We start from the raw sequence: 26667 nt of genomic DNA on the forward strand, positions 1-26667 counted from the left end.
AGATTGTCTACCTATATATTGTCTGTGCGTGTGTGTGTGTGTGTGTGTGTGTGTGTGTGTGCGCGCGCGTGTGGCTATACAAAGGAATTGATATGGATAGAAAAGGAGAAATGAAAATAGAATAAACATTATCCTAATATATAAAAAGCCAGGGGCTGTCACAACCAAAACAACCAGATGGACGACTGAACAACAGGCTGAGGACAGTTGGGGGTGACCAGGCCAGCGATGGGGGGGGCAGTTGGGGGCGAACAGTATGGCAGGGGGACAGTTGGGGGCAACCAGGCCAGCAGGCAGAGGTGGTTAGGAGTGATCAGGATGGCGGGGGGGGGGGGTCAGTTAGGGGCAATCAGGCAGGCAGGCAGGTGAGCAGTTAGAAGCCAGCGGTCCTAGATTGTGAGAGGGATGTCTGACTGCTGGCTTAGGCCTAATCCCTCAGGGGTCCCAAATTGGAGAGGGTGCAGGCTGGGCTAAGGGGAAGCCCGCCCCATGCACAAATTTTGTGCACCAGGCCTCTAGTCTTTCATAATTACATACACACATATGCATATTTTTTCCTAATTTTTTCTCTGAACATAGCAACTTAACAACTTAATTAAGGTGTGCAATTAATGCACACAGAAGGGGCTGCTGCCCTGCAGTATACAGCACTCACAGGAACCGAAAGGGTGAACATTTCAATTTGCAAACACTGAAGCATCATGGTGCTTCAGTGTTCCCAATATCACAAGTCTTGGAACTACCCACACTTCACTTCAATTCTTTGTTCTACAAATTTATGGCTATGTGACCTAGAGCAAGAAAGATTTCTTACCTTCGGGAAATTCAGTTTCTTTCATCTAGCAAATGGAGATAATCATGCCTGGTAGTTTGTGTTAATGATTATAATACATATTAAGGTTTATAATGATTATAAGACATGTGAAACACCTTGTTGGTAGCAGATGCTCTATAATTGGCAGCTAAGTTACAATCATCATGGTGCCTTTATATCCTCTATCACAGTCACAAACTGCCATTTGTTTTCCATGAATCTTACAGTGTCATCTGACTATAATTACGATATATCAATTACTTAAGTCTCCCCAGGTCTTGCCCAAAGACAGGGCTTAAAAATTCATTAATTTTATAGCTTTCCTTGATTAATTAAACAAAAATAATTAAGTTAGGAACAATCTCTTTTTAAGTCAGTGGAAGCGAGTGTTTTATTAATTTTTATTGTTTACAGTTTTAATTAAATATACTTTTAAATTTTTATTAGATTTTAATTAAAATTCTTTAAAGTCTAGAAGACAGTATTTTTCTCTGTATTTTTAATCAAATCCTTTCAGGCAATAGGCTGGCTGGCTGAAAGATTAAAAGCTGAACTCTTTTCTCAATGTGGCTTTTAAAAGGTATAGGCACATACACACACACACTCAAGTGTGGAAGAATAAAAGAGGCTACGTTTGGGGAAAGTCAGAGAAAACTTTTAAAAAGTTAAGAGAGCCACAGACTATGAAAACAAGAGAGAAATAGGGTCAAGTGAGAGTTGTCCAGGACAGATACAAAACATCGTCTTTGAAAGGGATGTTGTGCGTAATACCTGCAGAAGTGTTCTGGTCTCCTGAGAGATGGGCACTCTATCAATACAAGGTACTGTGGTTCCTGTCTTTATAAGTGAGAGATTGATAGTCTTTGGTCAGAGTCCATGTCCAGTGTAGGAGGAACACAATTGGAAGTGTGAGACAGCACTTTCCTCTTTTTCTCCAGCACAAAAGTCTCCTTCCAGTGTGTGACCTTCCATGCAAAACAGCTCATTTTTAAAACTTAGTTCAAGTCTCTCAAAGATCCTTGGTTACTTGCCATGGGAAAGGACATCATGTGACAGAGGCTCGTTTTTTTCTAAGTGACAGGGGAAATGTCCCGCTACAATCACCCTTAGTGTTAGTGAAGAGAACACAGTCAGAAGGATTCTTCATTGTCCTAGGAACGGAGAGAGGACACCACGCTCTCATTTCTCGACTCCCCTCCCTTTACCTTGTGAAAATATTTCAAGGTGACAGTTAATTGGCTAAGCAGTTAAATTCCTAAGCAGGTTTAAAAAGCATGCGGTAGAAGTAAATATTCACTCCCGTTTTTTTAAAAAAAAAACACACAAAAGAAAAAGCAAGCTAAATAGAGCAAGGAAAGTATTATTTCTGTCCTTCTACCATCACTGAGTGTTCAACGTGTTTGGGCTAGGCTTGCTGAGTGGCAGGAGACATCACATTATGAATATAATAATTAAGGTAAACAATATGCAAGTGTACAAGTGGCTCGGAATATGAAGTCACTTACCATGTCAGTAGGAAACATAGGTGGCAATTCCTCTGGCGCCAATGTGGTGTCATTAGATACTGAGATATTAACTGTAAGACAAAGATAATTTTTACTATAAAAGGAAAATGTAAATGACAAAAAAAAAATGCAGAAATGGTCATCTAAAAATGCAGGGCTAGGCATTACAAATGTCTTTAATAACAACGTAAGGGCACAATTAATTTTCCTTTATTATAACCACTAGAGGCCTGATGCACGAAATTCATGCAGGAGTAGGCCTTCCTTCCCCTGGCTGCCAGCACCGGCTTCCCTCAGGCACCCGGGACCCGGGCTTCCCTTGCAGCCCCAGCTTCATCTGGAAGGTCGTCTGGAAAGACATCCACTCTAATTAGCATATTATGCTTTTCTTATTATAGATATTTACCTTTCACCTAGATAAAATAATAAAAAATTTGGACACATCTGTCATGCTCTAATTTGGTAAGAAACATGGCAAATATTGAATGAGACGGCATTAAAATTTGTTTTGGGTTTCATACTTCGGTGGAAGACATGGCTGTTAACAAGTTGATGACTGCCTTCATGTAGAGTCAAACTTACAAACTAGAGTTTCACTAGTAAGAGTCGACCTCTTGGGAATTTTTGTAAGTTTGGACTGTGTATGAGAAAGAATGTCTTTGCAAAATGTGTGGAAAAAAAAAAGTAATAAATAAATAATAAATTATATACATATAATTGGGTGAATATTTAAATTTTAAAATTATTTAATCTAATTTGACATGATTTGTAGATGTTACCTGCAAAGAACCAAATTTATTAAACCAACCCTCCTCTTGCAACTATTTCATTTAGTATTTAAAAGGTATTCTATAATTAAAATAGTTTTCTTTATCAGATGAGCCTTTTTCCTAATATGTGAAGCTTTCTGTACTATAAAATATATTGCTACTCAGAATATCTCTAATGTATGAAAATACTGGCAATTAACAATTACCAGGTTTTTGTCTTTGAGGGTTGTACAGTTCACTTAACATCCAAATTGCTAATTATTGCTGGTCCCTAAGCACCACCCCTTCCCCAAGCTCCTAGCCTGTCCTTTTAGTTTGCCATGGTTTAGGTCTTGCCTACATAAGTTTTTAAGGAGAACCAAACAGGTTTATTTGACTGTGAACTTTCAAATGTAAGCTCTATCAGGGAAGAATAGAAGGGGCATGTCTTGTTCACGGCGTTTCCCCAGAATCTGCCCAGTTTGGCACTTAACTAACAGGAACTCAAAAATATTTGTTTATTATTCAATCTTTAAAAAGAAGGAAATCCTGCTATTTGCAGCAACATGGATAAACACGAAGCACTTTAATGTTAAATGAAATGAGCCAAAGACAAAGACTAATACTGCCTGGTATCACTTATAGGTAGAATCTTAAGAAAAGAAAAAATAGGTCTAACTCAAAAAAACAGAGAGTAAAAAGGTGGTGGCCAGGGGCTGGGGGTAGGGAAATAGGGAGAGGCTGGTAAAAGGATACGAACTTTCTCTATAAGATGAATAAGATCTAAGGATCTAATGTAACACATGGTGACTATAATTAATAATACTGTATTATTTAATTAAAATTTGCTGAGAATAGAACTTAAGTGTTCTCATCAAATAAAATAAATATGTGAGGTTGTGGATGTGTTAATTAACTTGATGGGAAACCTTTCACAATTCATATGTAAATGAAATCATGTTGTACACTTTAAGTATATTAAAATTGTTTTTGTCAATTATACTTCAATAAGTCTGAAAAATATTTGTTTACGGTCAATAAAAGAAGCTAGGAAAGGGGCCATTTAATTTGTAGACACAAATGAATGAGAGCAGATAAAGGCGAACACAAGGAAGTAAGGAAAGAAATAAAAAGAGGGAAAATATTTAGCTTAAGTCCTAGTTCTCAATTTGAGAATCCATTCTGACCTTTGAAGGCTCTGGAACTGTTACATTTTTAACCTGAAGCTGGCTGCTGCCAGAGCGTTCCCATTTCCTCCGTAAAACCAGCACGCATGCAAACTGTCTGTTGGCTTATGCTCTGTTTCATTACAGGTCACAGAAAGAATCAAAACAGGTGAAAGGACGCTTGGCCCAAGCGATACAACCAAACATGCATCCACTCCCAAAAGAACGATGTTAGCAAATTATCTTCCACAAAACCTACATTTTTGTTACCATTTTGTTCTAAAAGGCTTGAAGCACATTGTTCACATTACTCCATTTGTTCACTGAAAAACACACAAGCCCACAGAGCAGGTATACTTTTATACCCTTTTTGTGTTGAGTGGGACTCTGGACCACGCTATGCCAGGGTTCTTGCCCAGGGTTACAGGGTCAATCTGAAGTAGAGTTGGTACCCAAACCTGCTCAGCATTCTTTCTTTTCCTACCCAGCATTGCTAACTATCAAAATCAAGATGATACAGGTGGCCGCAGAATTCAAGGTGGGAGAGCAGACGCTAGTGTTAGATGATGTGAATCTTGACTGGAACTGAAATAGACAGTGTTGGGAAGAAAACAGCATATGAGCAACCATAGGCACTACTTAGATGGGCCCTGGGAAGCTGCTCGTCCTGAGCCAGGTACTTCAATGCAATTTTATGAGCTTCCTGCACAAGGCAGTGAAGGTCTTTTTGCAACACGCTTTCTCTGCATAAAAACAAGGAGTGGTGGTGGTGGGGGGGGGGAAGGATAGTCAATGCTTTCTGTGTGTGAAATGAATGAGAGGTAATGAAGACCATGAGGAAACTAAAATAGGATTCCAGTATGAACTTTTAGCAACTGCTCTTAAGTTTTGGGGACACGTCAAAGCTGTTCATAAAACTCCTTTTATCTTTTTAGTTTTCCTCGGAATCAAGCTACGAAATAAAGTACATAGGCTCTCAAAATACCAAAAGACCAGTATCAAAAGGACAGTAAAAAATATCAACTCTTCATACTTATTTTAATAAGCAGCTGCTTCAAGAGAAAGACTTTAAAATAAATATATAAACAAGCACTTCCATAAATACATATTGGCAGAATATGGTAGAGTCCATAAATAAGATTAAAAGTTAATTAATTTAAGCTCACAGAAGAAAAAATGACTAATTCCAATTGGGAGTTTGATCTACAAGAGCCATTGGTCACCGTTTGGATCTAGACTTTGATACATGATACACATACGATGCAAATATTTTGGCAACCAACTGCAGAATGGTCTGTTTATATAGAATTTGCAATATCCTTAATTAGGATTCTGGAAAGGTCAAATGGAAAAGCCAAAATACACTGCACCGTGCCTGTCCTCACTATTTGCTGAGCACCATGGCTTATGAAGCAAAGGAAGTCTCTGCCCTAAGGGCCTGGCTCACGTAGAATCAGCCACTTGTTACCGGGACAGTCTGTGCCCCATACTTGGTTTCAGGGAGTTTCCGCGGGTTAATCGTTTTATGTTACTTGGATTTTCACTTCTTGATCCTCCTTCCCACGTATCAAATTCTGGCTGATCCTCTGGAACAGGGGAATGAACATGGTCAGTAAGAGACATTTAAACACGTGTCTGTGAGTTTTCACTCTTTAGCTGGCTTTCCCTTCTTTATGTTTCATGAGAGATCTAGAGAAAGAACAGGCTGTAGGAGCTATTCGTGGACACATCCATGTGTCCTTGCTAGTATACCTCCTGCAGAGGGACTATCAACTGCATTGCTTAACGCTGTCCTTCTTTATCGTCTAGTAACCTGGCACCAGGAACTGCCCCATGACTCCTCTGCTTTACACATCAGCAGGAACTGTACCATCAGGAATACACACGAAAGCTCACGTAAGACCACGAGGTCAAGTACGAGCAACAACTGGCCCCTGAGGCAGATCTGTCTGCAGTGATGCACCACCACATCACAATGGAGAGAAAGGGACACTCGGAGACCTGGGCTGAAATTCTGGCCCCGCTACCGTCAGAAGCACAGGGTCTCTAAACTCCCTCGCCACTTCATCCTGAGGAAGTTACCCCACTCCTCTTGACTACAATCCCTCGTTTGTGACATTGGATTTAGAACTATCTACCTCAGAAGGGTACTGTGTGGATTAAATAAAGCAATGTAGGCATCACTGTCAGCACAGGGTCCAGTACCAGGTAAGAGCTAAATAAATGGTAGCTAAGATAATTACCAGCTTTATGACTTGGAGAAAGCAGAATTATACCCCTGGAGAGAATGTCAGCTAACTCACAAATTTATGCGATAATTAAATGCATATGTATTATAATACATATATTAAAATGTACCTTATGGAGATCCTCTAGTAAGATGGCTGGTATTGGGAGGGTGCTTCATAAAAGTCAAGCAAATCTGAAACGATCCCCTCCGCACAGCTTGTGGGGTTACAAGCACGTGAAACTGACTAACCTGCTCTGCATCAGAATACACTTAAGAGTATTCATCATGACAATAAAACTTTAATGTTTTAGCCCATTCTACTTCAGCAACTTCTTTAGGAAATTCAGTAACTGGAAAATAGATACAGAATAAAACTGAATAAGCTCCTTGCCTACCTGGTCATATCAGCTTTCTTTAAGGGCCTTGGAAAATTTGAGCATGCATGTGCCTCTGGAGAAAGTCAAATATTTATGCTTCCAATTTCTAGATCAATAAAAAAAGCAAAGTGGTTTTTGTAGGGATGACAAGGCAAATGAGGGAAACTGAGAGAAGTAGCTCTCAGGGAAATTACCTGCCAGTATTTCAGCCTTTAATCTTAAAACAGAATTAATAGAAAGTTTTTCTTTACTCTTTCTTGTTATTATTCTTTTTGTTTTCCTAGGCATCTTTACCAGGCCTGATGCTTGAGATTTTCACTATAACTAGGCAAGTTCCGGTATGGCCTGCATGGGGCACGGACGCTTTCCCATGTTCACTGTGATCCTGCACTGGACGTTCAAGAGCTGAGCTGCTACCCGAATTAAGCTGGATATGTTTAGCCACAAAACTTATGGAAGTATTTTCACAAAAACTTCTCTTTCATACCCACTTATCTTACCTTTAGCATATGAAGAGACATTCTTCAGGGGTATGTTTTTAACATCTGTGTTGTATACAAACCCTAAGCTAGAGAAATTCCAGATCTGGTGGTTATCCAAATTCATTGCTTTTCCTTTTCTGATTCCTGCTGCAAGCATGTACAAAAAGCGCTGAAAGGTAGGTTGGGACGGTAAAAGGAAGCTAAAATGATGGGTCCTGCAAATATCTCTGCTTTTCCTAAAAGACTCTACTACCATGAATGATAAAATGTGAGTGGTGCGGGTGCAGCGTCCTTGCAAACAGAAGCCCGAGCAATGCTGCACCAGAGGGCCTCGGGCTTCCCCTTTAACCATCAGTCTATGATTGAAACCTACTTTATCATCTAAAGAGGGAATGACACGTAATAAAAAAAAAATCACACAGAATAGGATGCAGGTCACGGAAGATAAGTTAGGATTATCTTTTATTTCCTAATTTTCTTTTAATGGGCTTTCTAATTATGAAATACAGATTGACTATAATATGGGACCCCAGGAGACGTGGTCCAGCAGTTCTTTTTAATGGTTATAACATATTGGTGGGTAGCATTTATTAAGATAATAGAAAAATTCTATAGAAAGAAATGGTAATGAAATTCCACTCCAGTGACAACCATCACAGAGCATCTGGGAGCCTCCTCACGCTGTGAATAAAACAAAAGTATGGAAATGAAAGCCTTGGCTAGCTGCAATCACTGGACTTGGTCTTACAGTTTCACACCAGGGGAAAGGCCATCATTTACTTGGAGATTCTAGAGACAATGATGCGCTGGGTGCCTGAGAAAGGCTTTATTCATCTCATTCATCTATTATTAAGCATGTTCTCCCCAGGATAGTCAACAATGAATCAATAAAATATATCCCTTCTATTAACAATACAGCATAGTATCTGCTACCTTGAGGAGATTTTTCTCTTGCTTTTCTAATTTGTTAATCATTTTTACCAAGCTTCTTTCCCCTCCAGATACCAAGTCAACAAACACCTGGTCAGAATAGTTATTTCGACACTTTCCAAAATATTAACATGCCCTTGAGTGTATAGACACCTTGGCAAATTAGGTAAATGAACACAGGTACTAGAGTGACATTTATTTCTAATGTCTGGGTCAAATGAAAATCCAACCTTGTTCATTCCCATAGTAATTGATACTATTTAAAAAACAACACATTTTATAATAAGCAATATGTGTACATATATTTGTGGGGGGAGGATATGTATTCTACTTCATTGCAAGTAGCACAATTCTTAAAAAACAATGAAATAGATCCCCAGTAAATTTTTTTTATGACAGAAGGGGAAGGAAAAGGGATAAAGAAAATCTACATCCTGTTCACAAAATTCCAACATTTATGTTTTGTTTGTTTGCTTTTTATTATTTTATTTTTGTTTTTTGTTGTTGTTTTTGTTTTAAAATGTATTGTTTGCTTTTAAAATCCTCACCATCAATCTGTTGCCTCTCTTAGGCACCCTAACTGAGGATCGACCAGCAACTTAAGTACCTAGGTATGTGCCCTGACCAGGAAGCGAACCCATGACCTTTGGGTATAAGGGATGATGCTCCAACCAATTGAACCACCCGGCCAGGGCTGATTTTTATGTTTTTGAATGAATTAGATTCCTCTTAGCAGAGCTGACCATCTCACCTCTAGGACTTTAAAGCCTTCTTCTATATGACTGTGTATGCTGTATGCATGCTTGCTAACACTTTCATAGTCTTGAGATTCAGTGGAATAGTATTAAATTATCTAATTATGATGCACTGAACGCCTTAACATTTTTTCTTTAAATATGGCTTTAATGTTTCACATTTATCTACCACAGCATATTAGTTGCTAACTTTTTATAGGCTTCCCAGAGAAGCTTAGTTAGTATCTTTTGCTAGGAAATTTTCAGGGAAAATAAAATGTTTTAACCCCTGTACATGAATACAAATTGTCTGGGGCATTTTTTTGTGGGGCGATGAGAAATTAAAAAAGAAAACAAAACACAAATTTTTACGCAGTGCCTGTTAGGTGCCAAACATTTTTAAATATGGCATTTCATTTAATCCTTATAGTAACCTCTAAGAGAAAGTATAATTACTAACCCAGCTCACAGATTATCAAACAAAGAGATTAGGTCATTGGCATAGCCCAGTGGTCGGCAAACTGCAGCTCGCGAGCCACATGCGGCTCTTTGGCTCTTCCACAAAATACCACGGCCTGGGCAAGTCTATTTTGAAGAAGTAGCATTAGAAGAAGTTTAAGTTTAAAAAATTTGGCTCTGTTGACTAATGAGTTTGCCGACCAATGGCATAGCCCAAAGTCAAAGTGCTCGTCAGAGCTTAAATTCAAACTAAGTTTCTTTTATAGCAAAGCACATATTGTTTGCACTTTATCACAGTACCGATTTTCTAAACTGGGATGTTGGTGATGAAATAAGATATTGTGACTTGTCCTTCAATTAGATATTTTCAGTTTTCACTTTTGGCTTTTGAACTGAATCGCCTTCTCTCTTATACACCTCTGCTATGTAACTATCAAGGCAAAGTGGGTAACAGAACACCTATTGCCTCTATATTAACTAATAGCTATCCCATGTCTGAGAAAAGGAAATTTTAGTACAAAAACCATCCACCTGACTGATAGGTCAAACTTCACGGCCAATTTTCCTTTTAGTACTTGCAACTGAGCTTCCTTAGTTCTTCGGTAAATGAGAACCTGGGTTACTGAGCAATGGATGGGGTGAGAGGAAGGGAGAAAATGGTACATTAAGAAAAGGAAACTCAGGTAGATCTAGAGGGTACTATGATAAGTGAAATAAGTCAGGCAGAGAAAGACAAATATGTATGGTTTCACCTACATGTGGAATCTAAAAACAAACAAACAAAACAAAAACAGACTCATAGTCACAGAGACCAAAGGGATGATTACCAGAGGGAGGGACAGGGGATGGGTGACTACAGTCAAAGGGAAAGGGGAATATAGTGAATAATATTGTGATAAGTTTACAAGTTGACACATGATTACTAGAATTAGTGATGTGATCACATTGTAAGGCATAAAGATGCCGAATCACTATATGATACACTTGAAACATAATATACCCAACATAAGATTGCATACTAACTACTAGTGGCCCGATGCACAAAATTCGTGCAAGAGTAGGCCTTCCTTCCCCCAGCTGCCGGCACCAGCTTCCCTCTGGCACCCAACACTCGGGCTTCCCTCTAGCCACCGGCAGGCACCCGGAACCTGGGCTTCTCTCGCAGTCCCGGCTTCATCCGGAAGGATGTCCAGGCTAATTGGCATAATATGCTTTTATTATTAAAGATACTTTAAGAAATAAATTTAAAAAAGAAAAGGAAACTCGGGAAGTGATGAAGTTTTAGGGAAGCAAGTGAGAACAAGAAAGATCACAAAAACTCACATTATTATTTTGGCCATGAGTAGAGTTTTCTTAGTGATTAAATGACTCCTATTTTCCTCCTGTAAAATCATTTCTCAGTTTGCAGGATCACGACTACATCTGTGCAGCTCTTGGTTCACTGCTACATACTGCCCCCATGTTGAAAAACAAGTCACCCGCCAGTTTAAATATTATTGACTCATTGATTGAATTCTTTTAGTAGGAGGGCATGTTGTGATGAAAGACCAGTCTTTTGTTGTTTTTAGAATACTTACTCTAGCTGTACGTGATTCTGCATTATTCTCTTGCTATCGTTTTTCAGTTTGCTATCATGAAGTACTAAATTTATGGTGGGTTTTTGCAATTTGCTATAAATACATACTAAGGCTATTGGAGAAATACACTATCATTAATCTTAAGGGGTTTTGTAAAACATGGACTGTCACAAAAATGCAAATAGCCATTTGCTTTTTTCCCAAACCAGAAACAGATTCCATCTCCATAGGTTTATGTAATCCTTGCATTCATGAGCACATCTGTCATGAGTGCCACTCATCTGGATGACTCTAAAAATATAGAGTGCCACCAACAGTCCTATTGTAGAATGGGCCAACTGCCCAAGAATGTTTGCTCAGAAGGGAAAATGAGGAAGACTGATTTCTTTGTTCTATATCATCCTACTTAAAAGCTACTCAAGAGCCTTAAATTTTAATGAATAATGTCAGTTAACATTTAATTATTTATCACATTAGAAACTAAGTACCTTCTCTATAATGTCTCCTTTTCCCCTCTTGAAAACAATTCTATAAGGTAGGTTCTATTTTTAACCCCATTTGTCAGGTGATCTGGCAAGACTAAGCTATCTCAGGAACATGAGCTTTCCCCAAAGTCACACACTGGGCATTACTGAGCTGGGACAGGAATGTGTGATTTTCTGACTTCGAAGCCCAGCAGTCCCTCTTTGCTGGTACCACCAGAGGTAGGAGGACTGTCTAGCTATTTAGGACTGCCTTGTACACAACCTGGGAGAAACGGATCAAAGGAAGAGCCATCACCACCTCAGCCAGCACTTGCCATGCCAAATGTCAGATCAGTCTAGGCCTCAATATCACTTTTTCAAGAAAACAAAGATCCTTCTTGGAAGGAAAATGACATGTAAAACCTTTTTGTGTCTTTCATAATAAAAACACATTCAGATATGCCTTCCTGGGTTTCATGTTACCTTTTCTGCCAGATTCCAATTAAAACAATGGGTGCAAGTTTCCATTCCCCTCAGGTGGGCACCGGGCTGACAACAGGCAGATCTCTCCTTGTGACAGGTGTGCTGACAAAGCCCTCACCTGTCCTTACGAACACCTCACACCACAGCACTGCTGAGTGGTATGTTTGCCCTTTAGAAAATCTTGGTGTATGATTATTCAGACTTGCCTAAGAGGTCAGCTCACAGACTTTTCCATACATATATACATACAGATAGATAGAAATAAAAAAAAGGAAAAGTAGAGTTTGAAATCCTACAATTAAATACAGTAAGTCCTCACTTAACACTGTTGATAGGTGGTGACTTTAGGCAAAATGATGTATAACAAAACCAATTTTACTGTTGGCTAACTGGTATAAACAAGAGTTAAGCTCCTACAGCATCTCATTAATCTATAACAAAATGACACTGAACAAAATGATTTTATTTGAGTACCTGCTGTATGTCTGTGATCCAATATTTTGAACATGTACAGTCCGGACTTCCCCTGAAAGTCCAGGATGGGTGATGACTGGAAGTTCTACCCCCTTCTCTCCTGGGAAGAGCTCTACACAGCTGTGTAATGGTAACATCTGTGTTTCTCTAGGAAGCATATTTAATTGATTCTAATATCCATCACGTATTGAGTACTTATTCTTCCCATATACTTTTTAAGTTATAAAATATTTCCAATCAGTATACATCTTAACAATAATAGGCCTTCATAATTATCTGTGATTCAAGTTCTCCTGAATTTTCATATTCCCACTTTATACTCTCTCTGCTTTGATTTTAAGCATGAGTTTTCTCTTTATGTGTTTTGATGTTCCTTAAACAAAACAAAAATCCATGCGAGCAAAGCCCAACAATGCCCTATCTTCTCATCAGTGTTGCTGATGGACACATTTTTAGGGAGATACTGTTCTCTTTTCTCTCACCACTCAAGATGATAGCAGTCCTGTAAGACATCTCCCCAAAGTGACAGAGAAGAATGAAGGTACACAACTCAAATATCTGGGAGTAATCTGACACAGCCTGCCATGTGCATCAAAATTCCAGCATTGTAGCATTTTGTTTAGTCTTTAAACTCAAAGGCATTTGCATTGTAGTCTATAAAATAACCATATTTGTTTTCCTATAAATATTAAGAGGATTTTTTCTGAATGTGCCCCACACTCATGTTCATGTTTGCACAGCCGTCAGAACACTGCTGTAACTCTGGTTCTACACTCCAAAGGGCATGGGCTGTATATCAATTTTCACATTAAGGGGCATCAACATGTAGCTGATTGCATAACTTGGGACCACTAACACTATTACCATTTAATTGTCTTTGACAGATGTAAAGCAATTTTTCTCTAAGTGAATCCTTTTTTCCAAACGCCTTCCCTATTATAAAATGATGATGAATTACTACAAGAAATTTTTTCAAAGACCAAGCATTGAACACTTTTTTTGTGAAAAACTTCTCAGGTTTGGCAAGATGGATATTAAAGTGCTAAGATGTATAGAATCATATTTCTTATCCAGAAGTTAATTTTACTTTTATGTCTTTCCTGACTCTAGAGTATAAATCTTCTCTGATATAATTCCTTCTTTTCTTTTTTCTTTTGTTTGTTCTTTTCCTTTCCATTTCTTATTTATGTTGTCTAACAGAAATGAACATTAAGGCTCTACTTTACTGCCAGGTGACTCCAGTCTGCATTTATTTTTAATTTTGTGCTTCAGATATACAAAGTGAATTAGTGTCTCCTTTGCTTCTTCTATAGGCTTAAAACAACCTATTCAGAGTTTCCTTAAAGGCAGAGATTCCTGTAGCAATAAAGGAGCAGTGAAATATGGGACCGATGCTCAGAGGTCTAGGTTTGCCTGGTCCTTGTCTCTGTTAATGTATGTACCTGCTTTCCTCACCTATCAGATAAGACTACTAATAACACACAAAATTTCCTTGCAACTAATGCAGTTTGAGTTAATTTTAAAGTATTGAGCTAGTTATGTTCAGATTCTAGAGCTCCTGATTCCACTCACGTGGAATCACATGGCTAAGATACCTCAGGCAATGACACTTCAAATTCAACAGGATGGTCTCAAAGAGAAAATAAAAAATAAAAAAAAATCCTTCCTGAGGATCACGATCCCATGTTGAAAGCTTGCACACATGAAGCCCGCACCTTCCTCCAACCACCAGGCAAGCACAAATGCTGCCCACGATGTCCTCACCTGGGTCGGGCGGCATACAGGCACAGGAAAAGCGAGTATTGTAGCCCACTTTGAAGTCAGAGTTGATGGGGTAGTAATCGGCTAGCTTGATCATCTTCTTGAAAGCATCGTAGATAAAGATGAAGCTAATCAGAGAAGAGAAGCCCTCTTCAGTGAAGCGAGTAAAGTACTGAACCAAGAAGCTGGCATCGGTGGCTACCAAAATGAAGCACAGAAAGGCTGACCACAGGCCAATCCAAAGGCGAAACTCCAAATAGTCAAAACCATGGTCCCTGAAAAGGAGAAAGAAAGGTTAGACTCCGTCTCCAGTGATCACAAAGAATAATATACAACTACCGAATGTCTGCAGAAAGATTGCTAACATTGCAAGATCACATTGAGCCACTAGATAAAAGCTCATTCTTGATTTGTTTTCCAGAAAATATCAAGTTTAAGGATTTGGCCTAGTGATATTATTATGCCACCATAAAGAAATAATTCCTTGCTTGGCCGGCATGGCTCAGTGGTTGAGCACTGACCTATAAACCAGGAGGTCATGGTTAGATTTCTGGTCAGGGCACATGCCTGGGTCTTGGGCTCAGTCCCCAGTAGGGGGTGTGTGGGAGGCAGCCAATGGATGTTTCTCCCTCAAAGATGTTTCCATCTCTCTTTCCTAATGTGGGTGGGCCTCGTCCAATCATCCATTTCTGTATTATTGGGATACAATGTACAAAAATAATGCAAAAGAGACGGCAGAAACTGGGAGACAGTTGTGAGCTCTTCCCTTCATTCGGTTACTAATTTTAAAAGGTGACAGCACACATCACTCACATTTTTTTATGATTCTCCACTTTGCAGGGCAAACATTCAAATCTACATCCTATGTCAGAGAAAATCTGTGGATTATGTAGAGTTACTGTTTGAGCCCAGTGAACCTACCAAACAAGAATTTAACTATTTCTCAAAAAATTATAAAATATGTTGGGGAAAGTCTGGGAAAGACAGAGTAGAACAGTTTCTTCACTGAAGGATTTCTCAGATCCCTTCGTAAGCTAACATATAAAGTGAACTGCCAAGAGGGAGATATAATATACAGCATTTCCCAGACTTATTAGTTTTTTTTTTCATGGAGTATCCATGGGACTACTAATTGATGAGACACACTTATGGAATTATCCATCTAGACAATACTCTGCATCTAGACAAAATATTAGCACTGTCGTTAATAATATTTAAGTAAATGATACAGCACTGTAAATAAAATAAGGTTTGCCACAACAAGAAACATTTGAGAAACCCCACTTTAAATCCACCACTGACTTACAAGGTTTCTTGCTGCTTTACAACTGTTTTCAAATAAATTACTTGGAACTATGTTTATGTTACCAATTATGATGAAACAGAAGGGAAAGTGAGAAAGGAACTTACTTAGTGAAAGGAAATAATCTCTCTCCTTCAATTATCTAAAGTAAACTGAGATACAAACATTTTCTGTAGATTAAGGCTCTGATCACATTGCATCCAATAAATCTTTCTGCAAAGGTTGTGCATGTTTGTTCCTGTTTATAGTACATGCTTGTTTAATCTTTCCACAAAAGCTCTCTTGTCTCACACAATGTTTTCTTAAACATATAAAAACTGTTTGACTCTTTCTATAAACTGACATGAACAGAATTCTTTCCAATGTCTTTCTGAGAATTATAATAGAGGAGGTATGTGTAGTAATGAGCTAGAGAAAACTCACAACATTATTTAAAATGTAGAACTTCAAATTCTCAGAAGACACTCGCTGATATTCTCAACCCAGTTTTCAAACCGCTAGTTTTAAGTCCTCATCCCCTCCTCTACCTTGTGATCATTTCTGATGGGACACAGTTTCAGTATCATATGAGTTGCTAAGTCCATGAAGTATAATATAAGTAATGACATTTCTAACATTAAAATACTAAAAAATGTATAATAATATAATATGGAAATTCCAACAAGGAGTAATAGCAAGTTTTACGAAATTATTCAATCTGTTTAAGGATTGAGATCTGCCAGTAAAGTCAATTCTCTCTTAAAGGTATTAAGTTCATTAGAAAGAGACTGGAATACCCAATTTTGTTTCAAACCCATTTGTGTGCTAATGTGGCCACTTGGATAATTTGCGTAACTTGATTTTCTCCTTACAATGATCCATCAATTTCTAAAAGAAAAATATTCATATCATAATTATCATGCCTATTAGTATGTCTAGTGATTCTGTAAGAGCTGGATGCTATGGAGTTCAGAAAGCGGGGACTCATATCCCAGCCCAGCCAATGACTGGTGATGTAACCGTCAGCAATCCTCTTACCCCCTCCACACCAGCTTTCTTATCCATCAAGCAGAACACGGCCCTACCTCATAGGACTGCTACCAGAATTAAATGAGGGAGTATATGTAACGCACATAAGATAATGCCTGGGACATGGTCAGCACTCAACAAATATTAGTTATTACTCAGCTGAGTGCTGCAATGTATCTGTAGCTAAAAACGCTGTAGTGAAGGTTAGGGGCAGCGGACCACAGGAGCAGCCAGTCTCTTTCATGCATGAGCCATGTGACCTTGAACAAGACATTTCCTGTCTCTGGTGTGTCAGTCAGGGTCATGGCAGGAACCAGAAGTCATTTTCAAATGGGTTTCTGAGAACAAATTAATAAATGGGCTATTTACAGGGACCAGCAACATCAGGAAGCCATTCCTACCTCCTGGTTTGAAAAGACCAAGGAAGGAATAGAGTCCCCAGAGCCTGCTGAGGGCTACAGCCGGGGTGGAGGAGCCGCCCTACAGGGGCTGCACTCAAGGGACCAGCCGCGGCCAGGCAAGGGTGCTAAGCCGAGACAGTGAGGTGGGGGAGGCAGACACACATCCTGACCTCTCTTCATTCCTGTCCTGTGGGTGCTCCCCACTCCACCAAACCCAGCAGGAGGTCAGAGGGCAAAGGAGCCCAAGCAAGACGGTGAGGGGCAACGATGGGGGAGGCATGGGCCTCATCGAATCAGATGTAAAATGAAGACTGGTCTACCGAACCTCTCAGGGTCCTTCCCCCTCCACGGCTGACAATTCCCGCGTTCTGGTCTTCTGAACGACTACACCATGCTCCATCTAGACGGCGAAGGTTCTGCAGTTAAACAGTCCTAATTTACAATTAGATGTGTCTGTACATACTTGCTGAAATTAAATAGAAGCCTCTCAAAAACCAGAACAGGCCCCGTGCTGCTCAGAATGGTGAGCGGCTGACCAGCGAAGAGGCAGAAGATGGCTCCAGAGACGGCAGTGCCCAGGAAGCTCTCCAACACGCCCTAGCAGGAAGAAAACACACAGGTGTCAAAATGCATGGCGTTTCTCTGCTCGTGTTGGTGTCACTAGGGAAATTAAGCCACGGGGCCCTGGCAAACATAGCAAACAGGTACGAACAACAGATTCTTACCAATACGCGTAGCATCATTTATTTTACCATGCATGCGGTTTAGTCATCCCTCCCTACCCCAATGGCTGAATTGCTCTAAGAACAGTGACTAAAATGACAGGTGGTTGACTACAGAAGGCGGAAGATGACTCTGGCCCATTCTGAAAATATTAACTGAAGCTTCTGCACATAAGATCACATTAGACAATCCCACTAAGTGGGGGGAACGGATGCAGCCCTTTGGATGGTGCTTTAGTCTTTGTGGGGTTACCTTCAGTGTTTGTTTTAGCCTGATTTCACCTTGCACGTAGCTGGTACTTATAAGCAGTTACATTTTATGCACAAATGCTGCTTTTTAGAGGAAAGCTTTTAAGTGCAGAGGGGAGCAAAGGGGACACACAAAGTAAATTGCCCTCCAACCTGCAATCTCTAAGACATCAATTCCAAAAATATTCTTATTACGTATTTATTGTCTAATGCCAACTTAGACAGGAGCTTCCGTTTACTTTATCTTAGAGGAAGTAAATGTGCAGGGACATCATAGCTAAACCTTTGTGGCCACATTTCACTGTAGTTACATCTCTGGAAATCAACCCATTATTTTCCTTTAGCAAAACAAGAGCAGAGATAAATGAGCTACAAAGCATCACCGACTTACAAAATTACGCTAACTGAATCGCATCACTTGGGACCAATGCCTCAGATGGTGGCAAACTAGCCTGTTTCCTATATTTTTCGTCATTTCAAACCTCAGTTAGAGAAGTCCACGTTTATTTGTAAAAAGGTCCATTTATAAATGTAAGACAGTATTTTATCAAGAGAGGATTTTTAAATATAAAAATATGGCTTTACGTAAGGCTGTACATCTGAACCACGAAAACTGTAAGATAAAACAATTTTTAAATGAGTCAAGATATTCTATAGCTTTAAAAGACATAAATATATTTAGTGATAAATAAATTTATATAGTAAAGGAGAATTATGGGATCTCTGAACTTTATGTGTATACTAAATAAAATGGTACTAGGAAGATTTCCCTCTTCAACTGAACAATAATTATTTGTTTGTAGAAGCATGATTTATGTTTACATAAATTTAAACCGCCCTCTGAGTGGAGCAGACTGGCTCTCTGGGAATCTGAGATGTTCCCAGTCCTCCCCCACCCCCCAGTTAACTTATCTACCTGTCAGCCTCCCTAAGTCACCTCTTTCCACTGCCCCCAAAATTCTTCCGCAACTTTTCATTCACTTTCATATAATATACATAAAATGATTGCAAATAAATTGGTGTGTTTTTTAATCAACTAATAGAATTGAAATACACTAAGTGCTATCTCCACTCAAAAACCATCCTAGAAGACCCTTATTATAATGACTAGAGGCCCGGTGCATGAAAATTCATGCACTGGAGGGGGGGGGGGTGTCCCTCAGCCCGGCCTGTCCCCTCTCACAGTCCGGGAACCCTCAGGGGTGGGAGGCGACCTGGCGATCAGGAGAAGGCGACGCCCCATCACACCTCTGCTGCTGCCAGTGCTGGCAGTGCAAGCCTTGGCCAGCCCTGGTTACCTGAGCCTCGGGCAGCCCTGGGCGGCAGGGCAGCTGCCATCCAAGGCTTGCCTGCACCTTGGGCTGGCCCTGGGCAGCTAGGGGACTGAGGGGACTTGGGGACTCTGGAGGCAGGCACGCGGAGCGGCCAGGCCTGCCTTGGGGCGGGCCCGGCCTTGCCGCATGCCTGCCGCCCCTGCGGGGCTGAGGGGACTGGGCACCACCATCTTGTGGCTGTGGGCGTGCCATCTTTGAGGGCGGGGCAGTCAATTAGCATATTCCCTCTTTTTTTTTAAATATATTTTATTGATTTTCTACAGAGAGGAAGAGAGAGGGATAGAGAGCTAGAAACATCGATGAGAGAGAAACATCGATCAGCTGCCTCCTGCACACCCCGCACTGGGGCTGTGCCCGCAACCAAGGTACATGCCCTTGACCGGAATCGAAACTGAGACCCTTCAGTCTGCAGGCCGACACTCTATCCACTGAGCCAAACTGGTTTTGGCTAGCATATTCCCTCCTTTTTGGCTGTGGGCGCCACCATCTTTGTGATGGTGTGAGGGTCAATTAGCATATTCCCTCTTTATTAGATAGGATTACTGAGCACATTTTTTTATACTGCTTCAGAGCCAGTAATATTCTCCTTAAAACGAAATTACCAATAGCACATCCTTCTCTTCTATAGAAAACAGACACAAATCCTTTAGTGTAACACTATGCAACAATGGAGCTGGGGTGGGGGGATAGGAATGACAAGTCATAAGACTGGCTTCTCACACAAAGGGTATAGACATCCTGAAACAATTTCTTCTTCTATCTAAGAAGTCTGGCAAAAAGAGACCCTGTTTCCAAGGATGTGAAATCTACTGCATGGATGAAGGGTGCCATCTTACTTTATAGCCAATCCATATGTAATCAAAGTGTCCCCTCCTTTCTTACTCAGAGGGACAGGGAGCAGAATAACAAGCAAGTGGCAGAACCAGGAAGCATTTATGCAGAGACCAATTTGTGCCCAACAAATTAATATCAGTCTTGATCTCTTACATGTGAAGATACTGAGTTTCAAGAGGTTAAATGAATGAACAAATCCACATTTGGCACAATAAGGAGGCACAAGTCTTTCAATCCACAACGTCGCCCTTAGCAAGGAGAAAAGATGTGTCTGTGTCTAGGATTTCCTTGGACATATAGTTTTCTACTCCTTGTGCATTGACATTGGGGTCTTTATCATCTGTCTTTCTTTTTCATGACTTACTTCAATGTGTGTAACATGAAAGGGTAGGACTGGAATGCTCCATGTGGTAGGACAAGCTTCACTGGGTACATGTGATAGGCAAAGTTTTTTTTTGCCTGCATCATTCTTTATCAACCATTGGGTGCCTATTTTTCATCACTACTGCCGCGTCAAAATACAGCACGGCCTGGGTGGAAAAGAGAACATGAAGGAAGGAAGGAGGAATGTGAGATTAAGACTCTCTACTTGGTCTGACATCACATTAGTAACTGTGAGGGTAGGGAACAGGGCCTCGGAGGGTCCTGTTCTTCTTCCTCCCATCATGCTATACACTATATCTCACGTGCTCTGCAGGCACCTGGGAAGTGCTACAGGAATCCAAGAAGAAATGCCCAAATCACACCCTACGTTCCACTTATCAAAGGTCAACAGCCATGGCTGCACATTCAGTAAAGATAACAGCTACTTTCTTCCAGAAAATGGCTTTGATTTATGGATGCCATGTGACAACTAAAAGGCAGATTATTTTTATTTCAGTACTTGATCCTTTGGTAAGTGCTAAAGTTTCCATTCTGTGGCTGACAATTTTGAAACAGAGAAAGGTGATTAATTATACACACTGCACTGGAAAGAAACTTGCTTGAACTTAGAGATACTTCCAGCATTTCTGAGAAAAGAACTATTTTCACCATATTTTGACATGTTACTCTTGACAATACAGAAATTAAAAAAACAACCTCATGCAATGAATAACTTTAATTTAATTGCACCTAGAATTTAAAGCAATTTATAAAGTGAACTATCAGAAATCTCTTTTCTGATTTACTATATTCAGTGTTCACTGATATAAAAAAGAAAAATAATGGGTGGATGTGCATAATTTTAGTAGCTATGACTCATAAAGATACATCTATACCTTATTTCCCACAGATGAACAAACTCCCAAGCAACTCATGAGAATGCAGATGGCTGAACTCTGATGTGTAGCAGAATCAGGTACCATAAAGTACTCCAACTCCATTCTGGTTAGGTTTTATTATACTAGTACTAGAGGCCCGGTGCACAAAATTCATGCATGGGGGGGGTGTCCCTCAGCCCAGCCTGCACGCTCTCTAATCTGGGACCCCTTGAGGGATGTCCGACTGCCCGTTTAGGCCAGACCCTGGTGAAATCGGGCCTAAACGGGCAATCCCTCTCACAATCCAGGACTGCTGGCTCCCAACCACTCACCTGCCTGCCAGCCTGATCACCCCCTAACCACTCCCTTACCAGCCTGATCGATGCCTAACTGCTCCCCTGTCGGCCTGATTGCCCCTAACTGCCCTCCCCTGCTGGCCTGGTCACCCCTAACTGCCCTCCCTTGCCAGCCTGGTCACCCCTAACTACATTCTTCTGCTGGCCCGGTCACCCCTAAGTACCCTTCCTTGCCAGTCTGGTCACCCCTAACTGCCTTCCCCTGCTGGCCTGATCATCAACAACTGCCCTCCCCTGCTGGCCATCTTGTGGCAGCCATCTTGTGTCCACATGGGGGTGGCCATCTCTGATCACATGGGGCGGCCATCTTGTGTGTTGGAGTGATGGTCAATTTGCATATTACCTCTTTATTATATAGGATGTCATTTCTGATCAAGTGTTGCCCATTGCAGAACAGTAGAAGGAACAAACACCTGGCAGGCAGCAAATCTAGAGTCTAAACTTCATTCTGCCCCCAAAGAGCTGATGATCTTGGGACTGTCACTTAACCTTTGTCAAATTTAGTTTTTTCATGTTTCAGAAAAACATCGAGCTGATATAATATAACCATGGACTCAGGATTCAGACAATCTCAAGTTTACCTGTAGACTGAACCATTAAGTAACTAGCTCAGTCACTTTAAGTTAGTGACTTAATCTCTCTATGGCTTAATATATGTAGTAGGTTAGATAATGTATATAAAGTGCTTAGCATAGCCTCTGGCAGGTAATATACTTTTGATGAATAGTAACATAGACATAATGTATTTACTTAGATGTAAGGTGAAGTTGAGCTAGATGAGGTCCAAGGTCACTTCCAGGTGGCTCAGCACAAACAGCATGTCTTGGAGTCAGGAATATCTGGGTTTAAATATCTGCTCCACCTGTCACCAGACTCTCTTTCTCTCCTAATTCTCTCTTCTGGATCATTGATGGCTATTTACAGGATAATCATTTGGACTAAATAAGAAAATAATATATAAAGAACCAAGAATAAAGTAGAGATACAGTAAAATGTTAGTTCCCGTGATTATTGAATGGTAATAACAGAAAGAGAAAAATGGCACAACTGCCTCCCAAAACAAAGAATTTTCTATTTCTTTGACAACTTTCAACCAAGTGAAACTTGGAAAATAAAATATGTTGGTGTCAGAAAATGGTAAAGCATTTGCCAACATTATTGTTCTATTCAAGCTTTAAAATCAACAACAACACTAAAATGTTTCCAACCATAAAGAGAGAAAATCTAGTCCCTGCCGGTGGTAACTTACGCAAACTGTGCAGAATGTTGAATAATAAAATTAAATTTCTTTAGATAAGTCTTTGATTCTGAAATTTAGCCAAGAAAAAGGATGCAGCCTAATTCCAGTTAAACATCTCTGTTGGACATAGGTAGTGAGTGCTGTTACCTGCAGTTTTGATGCCAGGTTCCCAGCATAAGCCAAGCCATATGATCAAAATGAGAGGAGAAATGATACAAGCATATAATCAAATTTTAGGCACATGCGAATTATCTGAGAATTTTTTTAAGAAAAAAATAAAGGACTATATTTTTTATCTCTACCTTGAAAAATTGAATCATAACCTCAGAAGATCAGGCCTAGAGAATCAGCATGCTTTCAAAGTTCCCCAGCTGATTCTCATGTGGCCCAATTTTGAGTCGCATTCAAGCACCCTTTCCCCCCTCTTCAAAATATGAACCACCGCCAGAATAGTTAAGGCTCAGTTACACCGACCATCATCTACAGTTAGGAAGAAGATTAGATATCCAACCCTCATTTTTTATTTCACCTGAGTAGCTACAGCCTATAAATCAGTGAGTTCTGTCCTGACATTGCAGCTGCCAAATCCTTACTGCCACCTACTCTGCCTAAAAGTGCTTTGTCGTCATAAACAGGATTTCTCCTCACACTGCCCAGCAGGAACCGAAAAAGAAGGAAGACTTGAAAGACAAATTAGCTCCCCACTTGAAGAAAAGTATGAGCCAAAAGAGCTTCAACTCCAAGCCTAACAGAACGGATGTGCAAGACAGGGAGGCTTTACAATGTTTTTTTGTTTGAAGAGCTGGGACTATGTATCTAGATCGTCTGAAGTGCCCAAACATCAAATGCCTGTATAACCTTACACAAAAATCAATTCCAGATGGATAAAAAATTCAAAGGAAAACATTAAAGACCTAAGATATGTGGGTAAATATTTTTCTGATCTTGGGGTAGGGAAACCTCTCTAAATATATCATGAAAATAAGAAACTATAAAACACTGAAGATTTTGACTACATAAAAGTTGGAATCTATACAGCAAAAATAATCATAAATAAGGTTAGAAGGCATACAGTAAATCTAGGAAAATGTATTTGTGATACTTCTGAGAAGCAAAGGAAAATATCCTTATTACATAAGTTTTGAACAAGGCAATGGGAAAAAACCAAATAGGTAATGGGAAAATACAGCAAGGACACAAATATAAATAAGAATAGATAGCCTGCCCTGACTAGTGTGATTTGGTTGGTTGGAAGGTTGACCCATACACCAAAAGGTTGCGGGTTCTATTCCCGATCAGGGCACATACATAGGTTGGGGGTTCCATCCCTCATCAGGGTATGTAAGGAAGGCAACCAATCAATGTTCTCTCTCACATCGATGTTTTTCTCTCTCTTTCTCTCTCCCTCCCCCCGCCCCGCTCTCTAAAATCAACAAGCATATACTCGAGTTGGGATAAAAAGAAAAGGGTAGTCAATAAAAATGTGAAAGGATATTCACCCCTACTAAAATTCAAATAAATTTGAACTAAATAAGAATGAGCTACCATTTTTCAACCCTCAGAATAACAAAAATGAGAAATCCTGTTTGTGCAAGGGTGTAGACAAGTGGGTACTCTTGTCCATTATTGGTAGAAGTATAAATTGGCAAAACCTTTGTTTATAGATAAGAAAATTTGGAAAAACTGAAAGTCTACTAATAGGGGATTTATTAAGTAAATTATAGCACATGTGTACAAATAGATGTAGTCATTAAAAATGATTCTCAAGATCCATATTGAAGTGAAAAGACTTCCATTAAATCATGCTTTGAAATAGTATATTTATGATCTCATTTATATAAAATCTTATATATCAATCTGTTTGTACATGCACTGCAAAATGTATGGGAAGGTGTTCATGAAAAATTTAATAATGGTTATTTCTGGGTGATAAGTATAAGGGAGAAATTACATTCTACCTAGTTTTACTGTGTTGCTCGCATTTTCTACAATGCATAATTACATCTTACAAAAATAAAGTTATTTCAAACTAATTTTAAGCCAAACGCAAAATAATTCTAGAAATTTTCAACATTTGGCATCCCCAACCAGCCTAATTACTATCATTTTCTGATCACCAAGAAAATAGAGGTAACAAATTTAAAAACAAAACAAAATTCTGGTAAGTAAAATTTGGTCACAAATGACATACACACACACACACACACACACACACACACACACACACACACACACAAACATTTCAGAGAGGAAGGAAGAGGGAGAGAGAGATAGAAACATCAATGATGAGAGAGAATCATTGATTGGCTGCTTCCTGCCCACACCCCACTGGGGTTTGAGCCCACAACACAGGCATGTGCCCTGACCGGGAATCGAACTGTGACCTCCTGGTTCATAGGTCAATGCTTAACCACTGAACCACACCAACTGGGAGTAAATGACTTAACTTTAATCAAACAGATTTAATTCAGAATCTGCACCTGAAGTGAAGCAAATGATTTAAAGTCCTTCCTGGGAGAAGGAATGGCCAGTAGACGTTGGAGGCAGCTGAACAACACAGAGCCCCTTACTTTGTCAGGAACATTTACTTTTGCTTACTCAAACAGCTCAGACTACCTCCCTAGACTAGAAGACTAGTTCAAGGAACCAACATGTCATCTCACATTTCCACTTCAAGGAAAAAATGGATTTTGGTACCAAAGTGCAACATTTAGGTAAGTTGAAATTACTAGACAACCCTCACTATAGTGAAGTTATTACCAATTGGCTTTAACCTTGCTGTTATAAATTGCACAAGATCAGCTTCATAAAGAAATGTCTATCTCATCGAGGACTGTCGTGTGAATAAGAAATGATATATTTCCAACTTAAGCAGAATGATTAAGTATTCTCAGCACAACAGTATGTTAAAATAAAGCCTCAAATTTGGAGATGCCAGCTATAAATGTTCCTTATTATGAGACAAATTCCCTTAAAATATGCTCCGTTGGGCTACATAAATATCACAAAATTCACAGAACTCTAAAAATCTTACTGTATTCTTTTGCTATAAGGTTGTGAAAATAGGGTTATATTTACTCTTGAAAAAAATTAAAATGGCTTTTTTCATTTCTTCACTCTAAACTATGCTCAGTCATTTACAATTAACAATATAGATTTAAGTTAAAATACTTTTCTTTGTTTCTTAAAGCTAAACAACTTTTAAATAACACAAAACTTGCCATGAAGTATCAAAAAATGTTCTCTATATCAGTATCCTGCCCAAAGACTAAACTATCTATATAATAAAGAGGTAATATGCAAATTGACCCTCATGCCCTTGCACAAGATGGCCGTCCCCATGTGGTCAAAGATGGCTACCCCATGTGGTCAAAGATGGCTGCCACAAGATGGCCAGAAGGGGAAGGTAGTTGTGGATGATCAGGCCAGCAGGGGAGGGCAGTGAGAGGCGACCAGGCCAGCAGGGGAGGGCAGTTAGGGGCAACTAGGCTGGCAGGGGAGGGCAGTTAGGGGCGACCAGGCTGGCAGGGGAGGGCAGTTAGGGGCGACCAGTCTGGCAGGGGAGGACAGTTGGGGGTGACCGGGCTGGCATGGGAAGGCAGTTGGGGGCAACTGGCCTGGCAGGGGAGGGCAGTGGGGGCAATCAGGCCGGCAGGGGAGGGCAGTTGGGGAAAATTAGGCTGGCAGGGGAGCAGTTAGGCATTGATCAGGCAGGCAGGGGAGTGGTTAGGAGGTGATCAGGCTGGCAGGCAGAAGCGTTTAGGGGCAATCAGG

General features: G+C 40.0%; 1 protein-coding gene across 2 annotated transcripts in view; it reads right to left on the minus strand.

Moving 5' to 3' along the window:
• Nucleotides 1-26667, minus strand: part of SLC4A4 (solute carrier family 4 member 4) — a 345037-nt gene that overhangs the window by 50838 nt on the left and 267532 nt on the right. For both annotated transcript variants that reach the window (XM_079775045.1, XM_079775044.1), the window contains 3 exons: nucleotides 17381-17514; nucleotides 14209-14480; nucleotides 2320-2390 (listed from right to left, as the gene is read on the minus strand). In XM_079775045.1, the coding sequence (XP_079631171.1) occupies nucleotides 2320-2390; nucleotides 14209-14480; nucleotides 17381-17514 (477 nt within the window). The remainder of the gene's footprint in view (nucleotides 1-2319; nucleotides 2391-14208; nucleotides 14481-17380; nucleotides 17515-26667) is intronic.

Source organism: Cnephaeus nilssonii, assembly GCF_951640355.1.
Source record: "Cnephaeus nilssonii genome assembly, chromosome: 1".
NCBI classification, from domain to species: domain Eukaryota; kingdom Metazoa; phylum Chordata; class Mammalia; order Chiroptera; family Vespertilionidae; genus Cnephaeus; species Cnephaeus nilssonii.